At 42.1% G+C, this 15,431-nt stretch overlaps 3 protein-coding genes across 6 annotated transcripts in view; 2 read left to right on the top strand and 1 right to left on the bottom strand.

The window, feature by feature from the left end:
* On the top strand, nt 1-5,977 carry LOC147166516 (basic immunoglobulin-like variable motif-containing protein). Of its 2 annotated transcripts, XM_086088631.1 has the most exons (9): nt 1-281; nt 1,138-1,568; nt 1,641-1,767; nt 2,659-2,754; nt 2,833-2,937; nt 3,085-3,312; nt 3,384-3,467; nt 3,530-3,626; nt 4,480-5,977. In XM_086088631.1, the coding sequence occupies exons 2-9, from the start codon at nt 1,154-1,156 to the stop codon at nt 4,735-4,737; spliced, it is 1,410 nt and encodes a 469-aa protein (XP_085944757.1). In that variant the 5' UTR covers nt 1-281; nt 1,138-1,153; the 3' UTR covers nt 4,738-5,977. The 2 variants fall into 2 exon arrangements, with proteins under 2 accessions (XP_085944757.1, XP_085944758.1); XM_086088632.1 differs by lacking the exon at nt 3,384-3,467.
* Nucleotides 4,857-15,214, bottom strand: LOC147166517 (uncharacterized). Of its 3 annotated transcripts, none has more exons than XM_086088636.1 (7): nt 12,798-15,214; nt 7,406-7,473; nt 7,059-7,329; nt 6,701-6,862; nt 6,438-6,643; nt 5,688-5,764; nt 4,857-5,123 (listed from the first exon to the last, which is right to left on the bottom strand). In XM_086088636.1, the coding sequence occupies exons 1-7, from the start codon at nt 12,855-12,857 to the stop codon at nt 5,026-5,028; spliced, it is 942 nt and encodes a 313-aa protein (XP_085944762.1). In that variant the 5' UTR covers nt 12,858-15,214; the 3' UTR covers nt 4,857-5,025. The 3 variants fall into 3 exon arrangements, with proteins under 3 accessions (XP_085944762.1, XP_085944761.1, XP_085944760.1); XM_086088635.1 differs by lacking the exon at nt 12,798-15,214 and adding an exon at nt 7,943-9,751 and having other exon boundaries at nt 6,486-6,643; XM_086088634.1 differs by lacking the exon at nt 12,798-15,214 and adding an exon at nt 7,943-9,749.
* Nucleotides 8,559-15,431, top strand: part of nme7 (NME/NM23 family member 7) — a 14,623-nt gene continuing 7,750 nt past the window's right edge. The window contains exons 1-8 of the mRNA XM_086088633.1: nt 8,559-8,711; nt 9,868-9,975; nt 10,551-10,717; nt 10,981-11,091; nt 12,013-12,063; nt 12,817-13,021; nt 13,871-13,976; nt 15,169-15,233. Of these exons, the coding sequence (XP_085944759.1) occupies nt 8,709-8,711; nt 9,868-9,975; nt 10,551-10,717; nt 10,981-11,091; nt 12,013-12,063; nt 12,817-13,021; nt 13,871-13,976; nt 15,169-15,233 (816 nt within the window). The 5' untranslated portion in view covers nt 8,559-8,708. The remainder of the gene's footprint in view (nt 8,712-9,867; nt 9,976-10,550; nt 10,718-10,980; nt 11,092-12,012; nt 12,064-12,816; nt 13,022-13,870; nt 13,977-15,168; nt 15,234-15,431) is intronic.

Here is a 15,431-nt window from a genome sequence, read left to right on the forward strand (position 1 = left end):
CACAGTCCCCACGGGAGTATAATTGTATTACATCCACCCCCTAATTCTTGAGTGGTCCAGTCCGAGTTAGTTAATCCGGAAGTATACACACTCTTGGTTAATTGACGTCTAAGCAAGCTAATGTTGCTAATGTGTCACTAACACGGCTCTACTTTAAAAAATTTAACACTAAAAATCAATCATTACCTCACGAGGACGATATATAGCGAACATAGCGAAACACTTAAACCTGCGTTCCTCCCGAACTGATGTACAGTTTGAAGCCTCCATCGAGTCCTCAGGTAAAATGTTTGTTTTTTCCCCGCTCCCTATTTTTATTTATTTATTTTTTAAATTCGGGTAATTAACGATGTAATTTATGTTTGTTTCAAAATCTCTGTGCGTGTGCGTGCGTGTGTGTGTGTTGGGGGGCGGGTTACAGGGGAAATGCATTCGAAGGCCGTCGCTGTATTTGTTTAGCACAGTGAAATGAATAACAATCCAGGTATATATTAACTTACTTGTATAAGTAGAATGCAATATATTGCTAACATCAATTTAGCACAGTTGAAGGTAGGAAAATATGAAGAAATGCATGTATTGCATGTAAAGTTGAATAAGATTTTAACCTAATGGTTAAACATTTCTTACAGATTAAATGCAAATGTTATTTAAAAATAGATTTGACTTGTTTCTTTTCCAAAGGGAAAAAAAGTTAATCTTTTGGAATCACTACAGATGTTTTCTTAGGGTAAAAAATAAAATAAAATACTCAAAGGCTGACTTTCTCCTAGAAGAATTGTAACTTTTCCCGACTTGATTTTTTTGTTTATTATTTTTTTATGGACAGTTTTTGGGTGGGCTTTTTACTAAAGGGCTGTGACGATTTTTCTGGCTAGAAATTGGACCAAAAAAGTGATCTATGGAATTTTGAAGAAGAAAAAAAATACAGAATACAACTTTTTCCGTATGATTTTATTTTATTTTACTAGTCAAATTATTTCCTGTTTTTTTTGTTTGAACAGAATTGACTTTTTACTAAAGGAATAATCTGGAGGGATTTTTTTATGAGAAAGAAATACAACTTTAAAAAGTTTTTTCCTGGAAAGAACGAATGTTTTATTTAATTTTACTTACTTTGTATCTACATTTTCTCAGGTGAGGTGATCTGTCGATGCTAAACACATCAGAAGGTCCCCCTGGTCCGTCGGAAGCATCAAGTATGCAAAGGCAGACTGAGGGCAGGGAAGAAGAGGACTGCCGCATGATTGGCTCCCTGGCCCGGGACGCCATAACCCGGCGGGCGTCCAGCGGCGAGCTCCAGCTGCCACGTTCCTTCCCAGTCACGCACTCTCGGGAAAAATTCTACACAGTCTGCTCAGACTACGCGCTGCTCAACCGAGCGGTGAGGAAGCAGGACGACGGGGACAAGGCCGCCCAAGACTTCCAGTCGACGGGAGCCTGCGTGGTTTCCGACGACGACTGCGACATGGTGGACCTAACAATTGGCGGGGATGCCAAGACCACCTTGGCCTGGGAGATCGACACCACCGACTTTAAGGCGGTGATCACGCGCAAAATTAGGAAAGGTAAAATGAGAGGAAATAATAGAAAATCCAAAAATATTTTTTCTTATGTCAGTTTTTTTCCTTCCTCTTCAGGCAGCATGAAGAAGTGCGGCAGCAAAAAGATGAAGCCGGACCGAGCCAGTCGGAACCTTCAGGATATCCCGCCTAACCCCTCGCTGGAGGACGTCAAGCAGAGGAAAGTTCTCGACCTCCGAAGATGGTAACGCCACTTCCACATTGTATACCTTGATTGTTTAAATTTATATTTTAAATAGGGATGTTTGATATCACTTTTTTTTTTAGACCGATACTCAAATCTTCAGCACTGATACCATTAGTATTTATGATACATAAAATGTTCCCCCAAAAATGTATTGACATATATATCCCAACTACAGCAAATGTCCTTAAAATTGAAATAAATTAATGGAAATTATATATTTTTAATTTGCTCATAAATCGTTTTGCATAGAGCACACAATAAAATTAATTAAAAATATAAAATCTAGTGGCCAGAAAAAAAAGTCCCAATCAAAATAATGTGGTTGTACAACTTTTTAAGTGATTCAGTGAAGTGCAAAGAATTTAATTCAATTCAATACAATGTTTAATTATATCTTGTTTTGAAATCCATGCTTTTAATTTGGAAGGCTGCTCTGTATATTCGTTTCCTGTTTCACCGCAGCTCGATGACGTTAGCGAGGCAATTAAGCGTGCGGCAAACGTAAACGAGGCAATTAAACACGGCGAAGTAACATCAGCTACAAACTATATAGCGCACATTGAACCACAGATACGAGTGATATTACTCACATCAATAGTACTTATTCCGAAATGGCGCAATGAACAAATGTTACCTCGTAAGGAGACACAGGAAACGAACGAGACGGAAGACATTTTTCGTTCCCCCCCCAGTCTTTCTGACAGTTCCTGACCAAAAAATGGCCACAAGAGCGGGGGCCGATACGAGTATCGATATCCGTCACGAGTACAGATACCATGAAAATGTGGCCTGGTATCGGTACTCGCCCATCCCTAAAAAGATTTAAGTACTAAAAATGGTATTAAAACCATGCCAAGGATTACTTTTTAATTAAAAATTTTTTGCTAGGTACTGCATTAGCCGGCCCCAATACAAGACGTCGTGCGGGATCTCGTCTCTGGTGTCCTGCTGGAACTTCCTGTACAGCACTCTGGGCGCAGGAAGGTGAAGGCCCGCCGCCATCTTGGTGTCATCACACACACACACACAATGTCTCCTGCTGACTTTGCCTTTCCTTTCCAGTTTGCCGCCCATCTCCCAGGAGGAGGCGCTCCACATTCTGGGCTACCAGCCGCCCTTCGACGAAATCAAGTTCGGGCCCTTCACGGGAAACGCCACCCTCATGCGGTAAGTGTAATTAACGTTTAGCGACAGATCTCACCATGCGGGGGCGGGGCTTAATATCCTGTCGACAGAGAACATCGAGCTACCAACTGTCATTGGTTTGCATCCAGTGGTGGCTTAACGCGTCTTCCTCGCTCCCTCCCTCCCAAGGTGGTTCCGGCAAATCAACGACCACTTCCGCGTACGGGGTTGCTCGTACATTCTGTACAAGCCGCACGGGAAACACAAGACTGCGGGAGAGACGGCGGAGGGCGCCTTGGCCAAGCTGATACCGGGCCTGAGGGACGACACCATGGCCTACGTCTACCACTGCCAGAACCACTACTGCTGCCCTCTCGGATTTGAGGCCACGCCCCTCAAAGCAGCTAAAGCGTACAGGTAAGTCAACGCCGTCCGAATATTTACTGTTATGTTTACTCGAGTATCTTCTTGTTGACCTTTTGCCCAAGGGGTCCTTTGCCCACCAATGAGATGGAACACTGGATCCTGATAGGAGAACCCAGCAGAAAGCATGCGGCCATCCACTGTAAAAAGTGAGCCTTGCGGTACCCCATACTTACGTTACGCTCTGACCGAGACGGTCGTTTTCGTACAGGTGGATGGACATAGTCACCGACCTCAACACCCAGAATCCAGAATATTTGGACATCCGCCACATGGAGAAGGGCATCCAGAGGCGCACCACCAAAAAAGTATGCATTTTCCTGCTACACTTTGAACTCATTTCATTTGTGGTATAACTTTTTAGTACTTGGTTGAAAATAATGAACATTTTAATTGATGTAAGATTTATGACCCTTGGTTACAATTTGACCTAAGAAAACATGAAAGTATATTAACAACATTGTCTGGAAAGCACTCATAAAATTTGAGGTAAGACTGGTTAGTTGGTTGAGAATAATTACAATTTATGGCCCTTTGTTACAATTTGACTTCACATGAAAGTATATATACAACATTCATGTTTGGAAAGCACTCATAAAGACCTTTAAATTGATGTAAGACTGATTACCTTACGCTTAGTACTTGGTTGAAAATATTAAAATGACCTATTACGTTAAATGAAAGTATATTAACATATTTATGTGCGGAAAGCTCTCATAAAGGTAAGACTGACTACCTTTTGGCGAAGTGATTTATGACCCCCGTTACGAGTAACATTTGACCTGAGTTGCATGTTTTTTTTTATTACATCATCACAAAATGGCATATTAACACGATAAGCACGTTATCTGCCAATTAAAACATTGAAGGTCGAGCTCCAACCACCTCGTTCAAGTTGATGTATGACCCTATCTGCCAAATGTGATTTATGATCATGTTACAAGTCAAATTTGACACGTGGCTGCATTTTTTTTTACATTGCGTCATTATACGATGACTTATTGAGAAAATAATGTACAACCCTCCTAAAAAAAATTATTACACCATCAGCGTCATTGAGACCTTCAACTTGATTTTTGAGTCAGCACGGTTCCTTGAATAGATTTATGACCCTGCTACTACTTGAGTTTTGCGATAAACGAGGACGTCGTGGGTCCTCAGGTGGGCGGCAACCTGCACTGCATCATGGCCTTCCAGCGGGTCAACTGGCAGAAGCTGGGCCCCTGGGCCCTCAACCTGGAAAACCTGCGGCACGCCGGTGGCGAGGGGGACGAAACCAAGCGCCTTGCCCAGCTGGGACGCTCGCACAGCACAGGCAGCCAGAAGGACGCCCCCTGGAGGAGGCGCATGTCCAACACCGCGGACAACAGGCAGAAGAGCTCGCCCGACAGCGACATTGACGAGGACCGTGCCGGTTGAACTCGGGGACTAACTGATGGCGGGACGACGACGACATAGCGTGAAACTATTTCCTCTGGTAGAATAATACATACGGAAAGTTCATAAATACAATTGACATACAAGACATTACATTACTGTTATGCAGTGCATTTTCAATTTATTTTTTGTAAAATAATTTATTTTGTTGTCACTTTTAAGTTTGATCCCGTTTCTTGTATTTGTAGCTCCAAACCGTCAAAGCACTTGTTTTTTTCCCATACATGTTTTTAATAATTCAATATTTGAATAGAAACTTTATTGGTAGTGTTACGTTTCCAGGTCTGCGTCCTCCTCCGTTGAGTGACGTCTGTTTAAGTGTCGTCTCAGTTCACCGATTTGATCCGGACCAACGCGGCAACAACCACCTGACAGGAGAAACGTTTTAAAGTCTTGCAGTGGCAATTTTCATCCAGCAGATGGTACTGTGGTGGAAAAAAATGCCTTTTTCTTACGTCGTGATTTGATGGTGAAATCGATGTGAGTAAATAAACTTGCCATGTAATCAGATTTTTTTTTTCAGTGTGTGACTTCATATGAGGTACGACTTGGTACACGCATCAAAAGTGTTGATTTATGACTCTTATAGTGAAATTGAATCTGGATCTGCTTAATTTTTGTTTTTTACATTATTTGAGGACCTATTACAATAATTGTTTTTTTATGTAAAAGATTTGCACTTAAATTGAGCTATTCATGTGGTTTGTAGCAAATTGATTTATGCCCAATTTATCAATGCCCTGATACAGGTATGACTCCGTCGTTTAAAAATGATGTTTTGCTCTTGGGATATTTTTTGTTATATTTAAATCTTCATAGGAGGACATACTGACAAAATGACATCTAAAGTCCATGACAAGACCTTGAACTTGAGGTAAACGGTATGTGGTTTGTCCAGATGTTTTCATGACAACAAAAAATGTTAACCTTACCGATCAAAGCAGCCCCTTGCTTGATCCACACGTCACTCAGAGCTGTTATATTTGTTGCCGTTTTCCCTGTCTGCCATCTTAAAACGTACAAAAAGACTTGATTGAAATGATAAAACGTAAAAATGAAACCAAGCAAACCAAAACTAATAAGAAAGGTATGTTCAATATTCTACAGTTTCTGAAATTGTTTTTATATGAGATTCAATGATGGGGAAATGATTCATGACCCCTTGGTCAATTGTTTTTATTACGTCTTCCTTTGTGTACGTTTATATAAAGATGAAAAGTAAGTTTTTTTGTAAAATGATTTATGACCCTGTTAATTGCTTATTAAGTTCTTATATGAGGGCACATTGACAAAGTTACTTCTTCATAAAGTGCTCATTGATACCTTTGTTTTGAGGTATCGCTTGACAGGATTTCTTTCAGATTTATGACCCCATAATTGGTAATTCTGCATTATGTATTACTACCTCATATGAGAGCACAATGGCAAAAAAATGCTTCTCCTGTAAAGTCTTCATCAAAACCTTTGTTCTGAGGTATGACTCGATTCCACTTCTCTTAAGTATCTTCTTTACTTATTACATCATCCTACATGTGTGTATTGAAACTGCAAAACTCTCGTTAAAACCGTCAATTTGAGGGATCACTCCATAATGGTTTGTTGAAAATGGATTTAAGACCCCTTTACAAATCAAAGTTAGAGCCTGTTTATTGTATTCTAAAAGTGGCCGTTGTTAAACTCACCCCTGCTGAGCATCCCACTCCTCCCCGCTGTTGGGGTAGACCACCCACCTCCTGTCGGGACTCCTCAGAGCTGCGACGGAGTCCAACAGAGTCTCCGCCCACTCCGGAGGACAACAGTTGACACCGACGGCCAACACCTGCGCGGACCTGCTCGCCACACGGACGCCGTCTTGCAGCGGGCTGCCGTCGGACAGGCGCGTCCCGTCCTGACACAGCGGCGGAGTCATTGAGTTGACCGAGCCGTGGTGATTTGGTCTCATTACCTTGCAAGAGAATGAAATCCAGGCGTCGCAGTTTGGGAATTCCCGGAGCAGCTCCACCAATGCTCCCGCCTCTTTGACGCTCGGGATGGTCTCCAAGGCCAGGACTTCCGCTCCCGCCGCTGCCAAACACTCCAGCTGAGGCCGATGGCAAGCTTTCAACTCCTTGGATCGTAGATATCAAGTTTAGGTAGGCTACATTTTCATGGAAGTTTATAAATATAAATAAATAATAGGTCAAATTGCATGATTTTCTGCTTACAAGGGTGTGTTTGTACGCCTTATCAGAAAAATAACATGGGCCCAGGAATGGAGCCTTGAGGGACACCACGGCTTTGTTTTTTTTTGCTATGTGTCTCACCTCTTTGCTCATTTTGTCAGCATATGCTCCACTGAACTCAGAGCCATCATGCAGAAAAGCTCCGTAGGATCCCACGGACGCCGCCACCACCACGGGGTGGGCCGCCCGCTTTCCGGAACCGAACGCCGTCGCCGCCGCTTCGGCCAGACCAAGCCCGGACGCCAGCAGTTCCCTGGCGGTGTCCGAGCTGACACCCAAGTGTTCGACAAAGCCTTGGATGGTGGCCTGGTAGGTGGCACTGATGATGACGTCAGCACCGCTTAGGAGGAAGCTGACGACGTGTCTCATAAATGTCAATCAGGATTCAAAAGAAAGTAACACATTTTTAATTCAGCCTTTAGAAATACCTGTGATGAGCAGTTTTGATAGCTTGTGGGTTGGTGTGCAAAAGCCTGGCACTCCACAATGGATCTCCCTAAACAACAACATAATGATAAAGGAGGAAATATTGCTGGTTTTGTGCCAGAACCTGCTGTCACAATTTGGTTAATTTCATATTTTTACACAAAATGTATACCATTGGTCTGTCCACATTTGGAGGATTCCTTCCGCCCGACGCTAGTGATATTATCAATGCATCAGATAATGAAGTATTTTTCAAAACAACAAATGTGACTTTGACTTTTAACAAAATTAAAGTAAACTAAAAAAAAAATATCAACAGCAATATCGTATTGTTTACAAGTCCATTTTCATATTTATTTGATTCACGTTCCGTCTGTAGCGTTAAAATGTGTTGTTAAAAAAATCGAAATTTACATAATTTAATCGGTCAATCCTTTCAACAATTTTGATGACACAACGTGTAAAATGTGATTTTATTTTTTAATTGTGATCATTATTTGTAGTATAGTCATACATAATTTCTAATTAATATATTTTACCTGTAAATGTGCACCTTGTGCCTCCAATTCTGTTGCTAATCCGCCGTCCAAGAGCAGAACTCCCTCATGGTTCGAGTCATTTCTCAGTCGAGCTCGTAAATTCATTAGAAACAACAATGACGTGAAATAAAAGTGAATAAAGTCAAGTGACATGTATTTCCCTAAGCACAACTTGACAAGCACGCTACTTTGCATCAATGTTGTGCTTCCGGGTGCGAAACCGATTCAAGTGTTGCGTTTACTGTCACTCGAAATTTTTATAATTCCCATTGTGTCGACTTTCGCATTACCACAAAATTTTGTAGATGTCGCTTTAAGATATTCATTTTGTTATATCTTCAAATTTGCAAACAGAAAATAATCCTCCTTTAAACATAAACCCACTAGTATTTGTTTTCTGAACGCATTTCTACTTGTTGTATGGTTACTATAGAAACCAATGCTGCTTTCAGGTATCCTCTGAAATGTTAACTTTATAATTCATCTTCAAATTTCAGCCCACGAATAATAAGTATATATACCTCTTAAAAGATTATAAACAATAATTATATTTAGAAATTTACAAAATATATTTTTAAAACAACGAATGTTTGAGCATTAATTATATTTAGGAACTTTGAGACCCGACATTAAATATCAAGGGATTTTTTTTTTTTTGTACAACTCCCGACTTTACACTGGAACGCCAATGCACCACGAGCACAGCCAGGGCTAGCTAGCTAACGCGCAATATTTGGGACATGAGGACTTTGTTAACGCCTAAATAATGGTAAGTTAAGTGAAAATAATCTTTTATACAGAACAGACTATTTGTTAGCTATATATTCGCCTCAAGCTTAAAAAAAAAGTCGTTGAAAGCCGTCAATCGAGTTCTCCGCTAGTATCCACGGACGCTAGTACTACAATTAACGTGAATAAACGATAAGTGGTATTATTTTCTCACGTAATGTAACCAATTGTGGTGAATACATGCGTTGTAAATGTTCGTTTGTGACGGTTTAGCGAGTGAAGTACATTTGAGTCGCTGTTGTGTCAGTTTGCGTCCATATTCTGTTGCTAAGGGCATTGTTGGTACAATAAACGCCCAGCAATATTGGCTACACTTCCACAAACAAGCATTCATTTCATAAACTCATGACTTGTGTAAAACAACTAAAAATTGCTGAAAATTTAATTTTCGCCTATAGGGAGCGCTACTACACTATATTTGAGCATTAGTGTCAAGTATGACTCACTCAACCACATTTGATTTGAATTAAAATTCTAATCTTACACGCCACCAAAGAAAAATGTCCCAAAAAGTTCATACTAAAGTATACATCACAATTTTTCTTTGTGAAATCTTCCTGTTGTAATGAATGACAACATGGTTTAATTGTACCTTCTGCCAACAACTTGGAGAGCAAATTCAAATGTTTATTTCTGTCACGACTTTCTTTAAACCTGTTAGACTCGTGATTGGCATTGGTTTTTGAAGCGTCGGTTCAAAAGAGTCATAATTAATAGCTAGGGTTTACATTGCGTCTTTCAAGAGAACCAATGACGCTTAATAATTAAAATTGGAAGAATGTTATGAGCACCATGTTAGGCTTGGCTGACACTGAACATTTGTTGCTAAATTTAAGGTACATACAATGAGTGGCCACTAAATATAAAGTTTAAAGTTCAATATGCAATTGTGCTCATAAATGTACATACCGCTAGGGTATGAAAATATCAAAACACTTGCCACAGTATTTTGGATTTTATCGGCATGAACACAAAATGGAAGCGCTGTCTGTATTATCATCCATTTTGTCCACATTGTCATTGATTTAAAAAAAAAATTCCCCTCCCTTAATTGCCCCACGGGATAAATGAAGTTTTTTTTTAATCAGAATTAAATAGTGCCGGTGTAACTAATATTTTTGCCTCTTGTTGTCTAGGAGGAGAAAGACCGCTTCGCCTTCCTGACCGATTGGTACGACCCGACGGCATCTCTCCTGCGGCGCTACCAGCTCTTTTTCTACCCCCATGACCACTCCGTGGAGATGGTATGGAGCTTTGTGTGTTTTTTGTTTTTGTTTTATTTGATTCAATACTGTCATATTTGTCCACCAAAACTTGAGGGTTAGGTTTTGGGTAGCTTGGATGGGTGAAATAAATGAATTAAAAGTCGTGACATTGGATTTATTATAAACTGGTGATGAAAGTCAATCATTTCACAATAAAATCAACATTTTAATTTGCTAATGGCGATATTTAACTAACACATTTTTATCATTTAAATTTCATCCACTTTATACTTTTTGCTTGGTCCAAAAAACCTCCACACATTGTGGCAAAGCCTTATTTAAAGGTTAACTTTGTAATGTGCATTGTCCCTTTCAAATAAAATGAAATGAATGAATGAAACTTATCTATCAACCCTCTTGCAGTTGAGTAAATAAACACCACTGGCCATTACTTGAGGATATGCGGCAAATTTATTGCTTACCTAACGGCTTGCCGTGGTTGTTTTTATGTGTTATTTTAAGACAGGCCTTTTCATGCCTCATTAGCAACACATGATGGAGCGCGTTATCTCAATTAATCCACGTTGACAAGACTTTTGGTCTTTTCATGGCAGTTTGACGTTAAGAACCAGCGCATCTTCCTGCGGCGGACCAAATACGAAGAACTGCACCCGAGGGATCTGTTTGTGGGCAACCGGGTCAACGTCTTCTCGCGGCAGCTCAACATCATCGACTACGGCGACCAATACACGGCCAGCAAGCTGGGCAGCAAAAAAGAACGGTAACGGCCTCGCCTCGTCAACAAAAGCTGCCTCGAGATTATTTTTAGACGCTTAAGTAGAAGGCCGGGACGCGAGCGCGCCGTCAGATCAGAATAATCACGCTTGACGAGGTCAAATGATGACTTGTGTAATTTCTCAAGAGCTATTTTGGAAGCAGATCTCATCCGGTTTCCCGTTAACTGCACATTTTGTGATCTTACAACTCACTTGAGAGCACTTTATGCTCTTAATAAATGCAATCAAATGACATGATGTCGTCCAGGACCCTCGCGCTGCTCAAGCCGGACGCCGTCAGCAAGGTCGGAGACGTGCTGGAAATGGTCACCCAGGCCAACCTGATGGTCACCAACGCCAAGATGACACACCTGACATGGTAATTCATTCTTTAAATCATTACAACAGCATAAAAATTAGAGCCCGACCAATATATATATATATATATATATCAATTTTACCTCTTGTTTATGTTTAACAAATCTAAAATATCATAAATCATGCTGTTTCTATTAAATACTTTCTCAAATGTTCTTCAATTTCGATACTGTAAATGTATAGGATCGTTTCTTGGGAGGAGTAATATGGCGGCCTCGCGGCTTCAAAAGCCTTGGCCTATCGGCTATCCAGTCATATATACGAATCAGTGGATCCTCCCTTGACTTTTAGCATTAGCGCTAGGCTAACGATGTTTTAAAAACGAAGCACGTTTTGTATTTAAATATACAGTGGATGTAATTCTTCTTGTCATGTGTTTAGTTTTACGATTAACTCCAACTGGGGTGTCATTAAACAGCTTCAAGGGCGCTGAGGGACAACAGAATAACCAGAATAACATACGTTACACACTTGCTAGTTGCTAATGCTACGCAAGCAAAATGGTGCATTCAGGGTGCTTTCACAGCGTCGGAAACGTGGGTTTTCTTTGATTATAACGTTTTAAGGGGAAAATAATCAGCCATTTGGCCCAATTGGCGGATTGTTTTGGCAGATGTTTGAAAGGCAATAACCGTCTGATTGTAATCGGAATTCTTAGAGAATGTTTGAAGCCAAATCGGAATTCTTAGAGAATGTTTGAAGCCAGTGGCCATCCATGCACATATGGACGGCACAAATGTACATAACAGTATGTTTAGGAACGAGTTGCCAGTTAATTAGCCATTAACACACTTTTATAGGAGCAATTGTACTTCACATTCCCCATGAGGCCCACTATATTTTATTCATTTCAGTTGTTCAGCTCTTCACATTCATTTTATACTGTAGAGTGTACACCAATTGTCGTATGTATTCATTACAGGAACCAAGCTGCAGACTTTTATGTGGAGCATCAGTCAAAGCCTTCTTTCAAGTGAGTGTAAATCCCAGCGGCCGCGATTCATGGTAACACTTAACGAACATAAGATGTTAACCAGCTAGCAGAAACGGCAACGTAGATCAATATAATTGCTCAGAATTTTTTTTTCAAAGGCCAATAACAATTAGCAGACTGCTGTTGCTGGGCAGAGTAGACAGCTGAATAGTCCAATGAAAAGAAAGCAGGCAGTTGTTACTAGGAGGAATAAAAGTAGGGCTGAGTCATAGCTTCCTAATAGACCAATAAAAACGTATTATACCGTTGTTGCTAGGCAGAGTAAAATAGGGCTCTATTAGAAGAATGAAAGCGAGCAGACAGCTATTGTGAATCACAACTTCCTACTTTGTTGCTAGGGAGAATAAAATAAGTCTGAGTCACAATTGGCCAATGAAAGCAGATCATACAGTTGTTACTAGGCAGAATAAATAGGGCTGATACACAACTACACAAAAGGGCAATGAAAACAGAGCGGGAAAAGTAAATTGGGTTCTTTTGCAACTGCCCAAAAGACCAATGAAAACAGATCATACCGCTGTTGCTAGGCAGACTAGATAGGGCTCAATCACAATTGCTTAATAGGCCAATGAAAAGAGAGAAGCCAGACACACTATTTACTCCTAAGTGTATGTGCACATTGTATTGCAATTGAAGTCACTGCTCTGTATTCAATATAAAATGGAAAGAAAAGATTATATTTACATAAAGTATACTTATATTTTGAAACATGCCTTTGTCTCCTCTTGGCAGTTCTTTGGTGCAGCAGGTGTCCTCTGGTCCTGTGATAGCATTGGAGCTGGTGGGCGATGAGGCCGTGTCCGTCTGGAGGAACCTCCTGGGACCCTCGGACGCGGCGGCGGCGGCGGCGGCACACAAGGAGGCGCCGCAGAGCGCCCAAGGGCACTTCGGAAGCGACCTGGTACACGGGCCCGACTCGCTCACCGCCGCAGCCAGAGTAAGCGACTTCGTGTCCTCTACAGTCTCGACGACGACGTCCCCATTAGTCCTATTTATGTCCTGATGAGTCGCAATGTCCTCCGTAGTCTTTGTGCGCTCACAAGCCGCAACATTCTCTCACGTCCGCGTCATCCCTCACAAATCTTAATGTTCCCACTCGTCTTTATGTCCCCTCTCGTCCTGTCTTCATTAGTCTTGGCGCCTGGCAAGTAGGCGCCATTTTCTAATGTAGCGGTGTGTTCTCGACAGGGTTATAATAGTTTTGGAATTTTCATTTTAGTTCGCTTTTATCTCGTTTTGAGATTGTTATTTTTTATTTAGTTCGTTTTGATTAGCTTTCAGGGTGGTTGTGTTAATTTTTTAATATTATATATATTTTTTAAATGCTTAGTTTTAGTTGTTGTTTTTGAAACGGCCAGCAGGTGGCAGCAGAGTATAAGAGATCAGCCAGGGCCAATTTACGACAAGCTCTTTTTGCCAGTGTTTTCACCAGGAATGTGATTAATGATGAACCGTAGCTATATTCGAATGCTAATTGCTGCAAAACGGAAGCAGACGGGAAGAAGAGACTCTCATCTTTCTTTTGGTAGCGTCCATGTTTTTCTAGCAATAGAACACAATATTCTGTGAATGCGTTAATTACGAAAGACTAAAACGGAGATTTTCGCTATAATTATAGTTTGTTGTAATTAGTTTCATAAACATAAAATGTAGTTTCAGTTAGTTTTCATTTGTGTTCTCTATTTTTTTTTGTTAACAAAAATTTTTTGAATTTTAGTTGACTTTCGTGGTTGTTTTTTTTTTGCTCACTAAAATAATAATAATAACCTCGGTTCCGGCGGCGCAGGAGCTGGAGTTCTTCTTCCCGACCACGGTCTGCCACGGCCCCATCAACACCGCCCTCTATTCCCAGTGCACGTGTTGCATCATCAAGCCGCACGCCGTCTCCCAAGGTAAAGACGACGACAAACTCATAATCGCGTCTCTCGGGCTCACGTGCTCTAAAAATGCGCCGATGTCAGCAAAAGAGTTGGCTTTCACGTTCGTGACCCTCGCAGCACTCTTAATTAAAATCCTCCAGCGCGGGTCGGTGACTTCGGGAAATTATTTTTAAAAGCCTGCAATCCGACGCGGCGGCGTGAATTACTGCGTCCGTTCGCTCCTCTGATAATAAAAAAACAACCGCACTTAATGAAGGCGCGCGTCGGGATCACGCCGGCAGGCGCCTTCCTGGCGCCGCACCTTCCTGGAGCCGCGCCAGGGCGAAGGTCGTTGAAGGAGGTTTGCCTCTCCTGTCCAGACAAGTCGGGCCCGTGTTGGGTTCGTGCGAGAAGAAAAGCCTCGGACCGTGACGTTCGTTTGCCTGCCGGGGCTCGATTGAGCAACCGCCGGCGAACGCTCAACAGGGGAACGTCGTGCTTGTTACTTTCGAATTTCAACTCCCAAAATGACGACGTTCGGTCGTGGTATCGGTTCATTGGCTCGATTTATTCCACTCACTGCAAACGCCGCAGATGATTTGGTTCGTGAAACACACATTTGGGATCGGCAGTCGTCGTGCTGGATCTGATTTGATTGCGTAAGCGGCTCAACGAGCAAAACGAACACAGCGCGGTGATCGGTATGGAATAACGCAGCGACGCTCCATTTTGGATTGACAAGCTCGGCATCCATCTTGTCAAAAACACAGTCTCATTCCAGACGAGTCGGCAGCGCCGCGGCGGCCGAGCGCGCCCCAACCCACCGCACCGTCGGCGGTCACGCGCTACCAAACGCGCCGCGCAGACATGACCGGAATAGAAGAGCTTCTGTTGCCAGGCAGCCACAAGTAGTGGCGGGTTGCCTAGCAACAGGAGCAGCTGTTTTTGTTTTTTTTAAGAGGGAGACACACGAGCCAAACGGACATATTGAGCCAGATTGGCAAACGTCTTATCATCATCATCATCATCGTCATCGTCATCGTCGTGCGTGACCTTCGCTGTCTTTGTCTCGCTACGCGTCCCGTTTTCCAATCTGCCTCCTCCCGACTCCCGTGAGAGCATTTAAAGAGTCGGTCCGAGATAACGTGTAACGAAGCACGCTGCCGCCGTCGGCGTCGTCGTCTGATAAGAAGAATGCATTTCAAAGATGCTGATTTCTCGGCAGGTCTTGCCGGCAAGATCATCAACTCCATTGCCGCCGCCGGGTTTCACATCTCAGCCCTGCAAATGGTAAACACGTGTGCACGCACGCGCGCACGCACACGCACGCACCGTCGTCCTATCATGAACAACAGTATTGGGATGCGACGCATTACTGACCAGCGCCAAGGCCCCAAAAGCCTAACCTGGATCAGGACCAGAATGGATCTGGGTCAAAACTTTATTTGACCACATTTGTAGTCTACTTCTACGACTACTAGTAGTTCA

Source organism: Leptonotus elevatus, chromosome 11 (assembly GCF_054856555.1).
Source record: "Leptonotus elevatus isolate MCC_2025b chromosome 11, RoL_Lele_1.0, whole genome shotgun sequence".
Taxonomy (NCBI): Eukaryota; Metazoa; Chordata; class Actinopteri; order Syngnathiformes; family Syngnathidae; genus Leptonotus; species Leptonotus elevatus.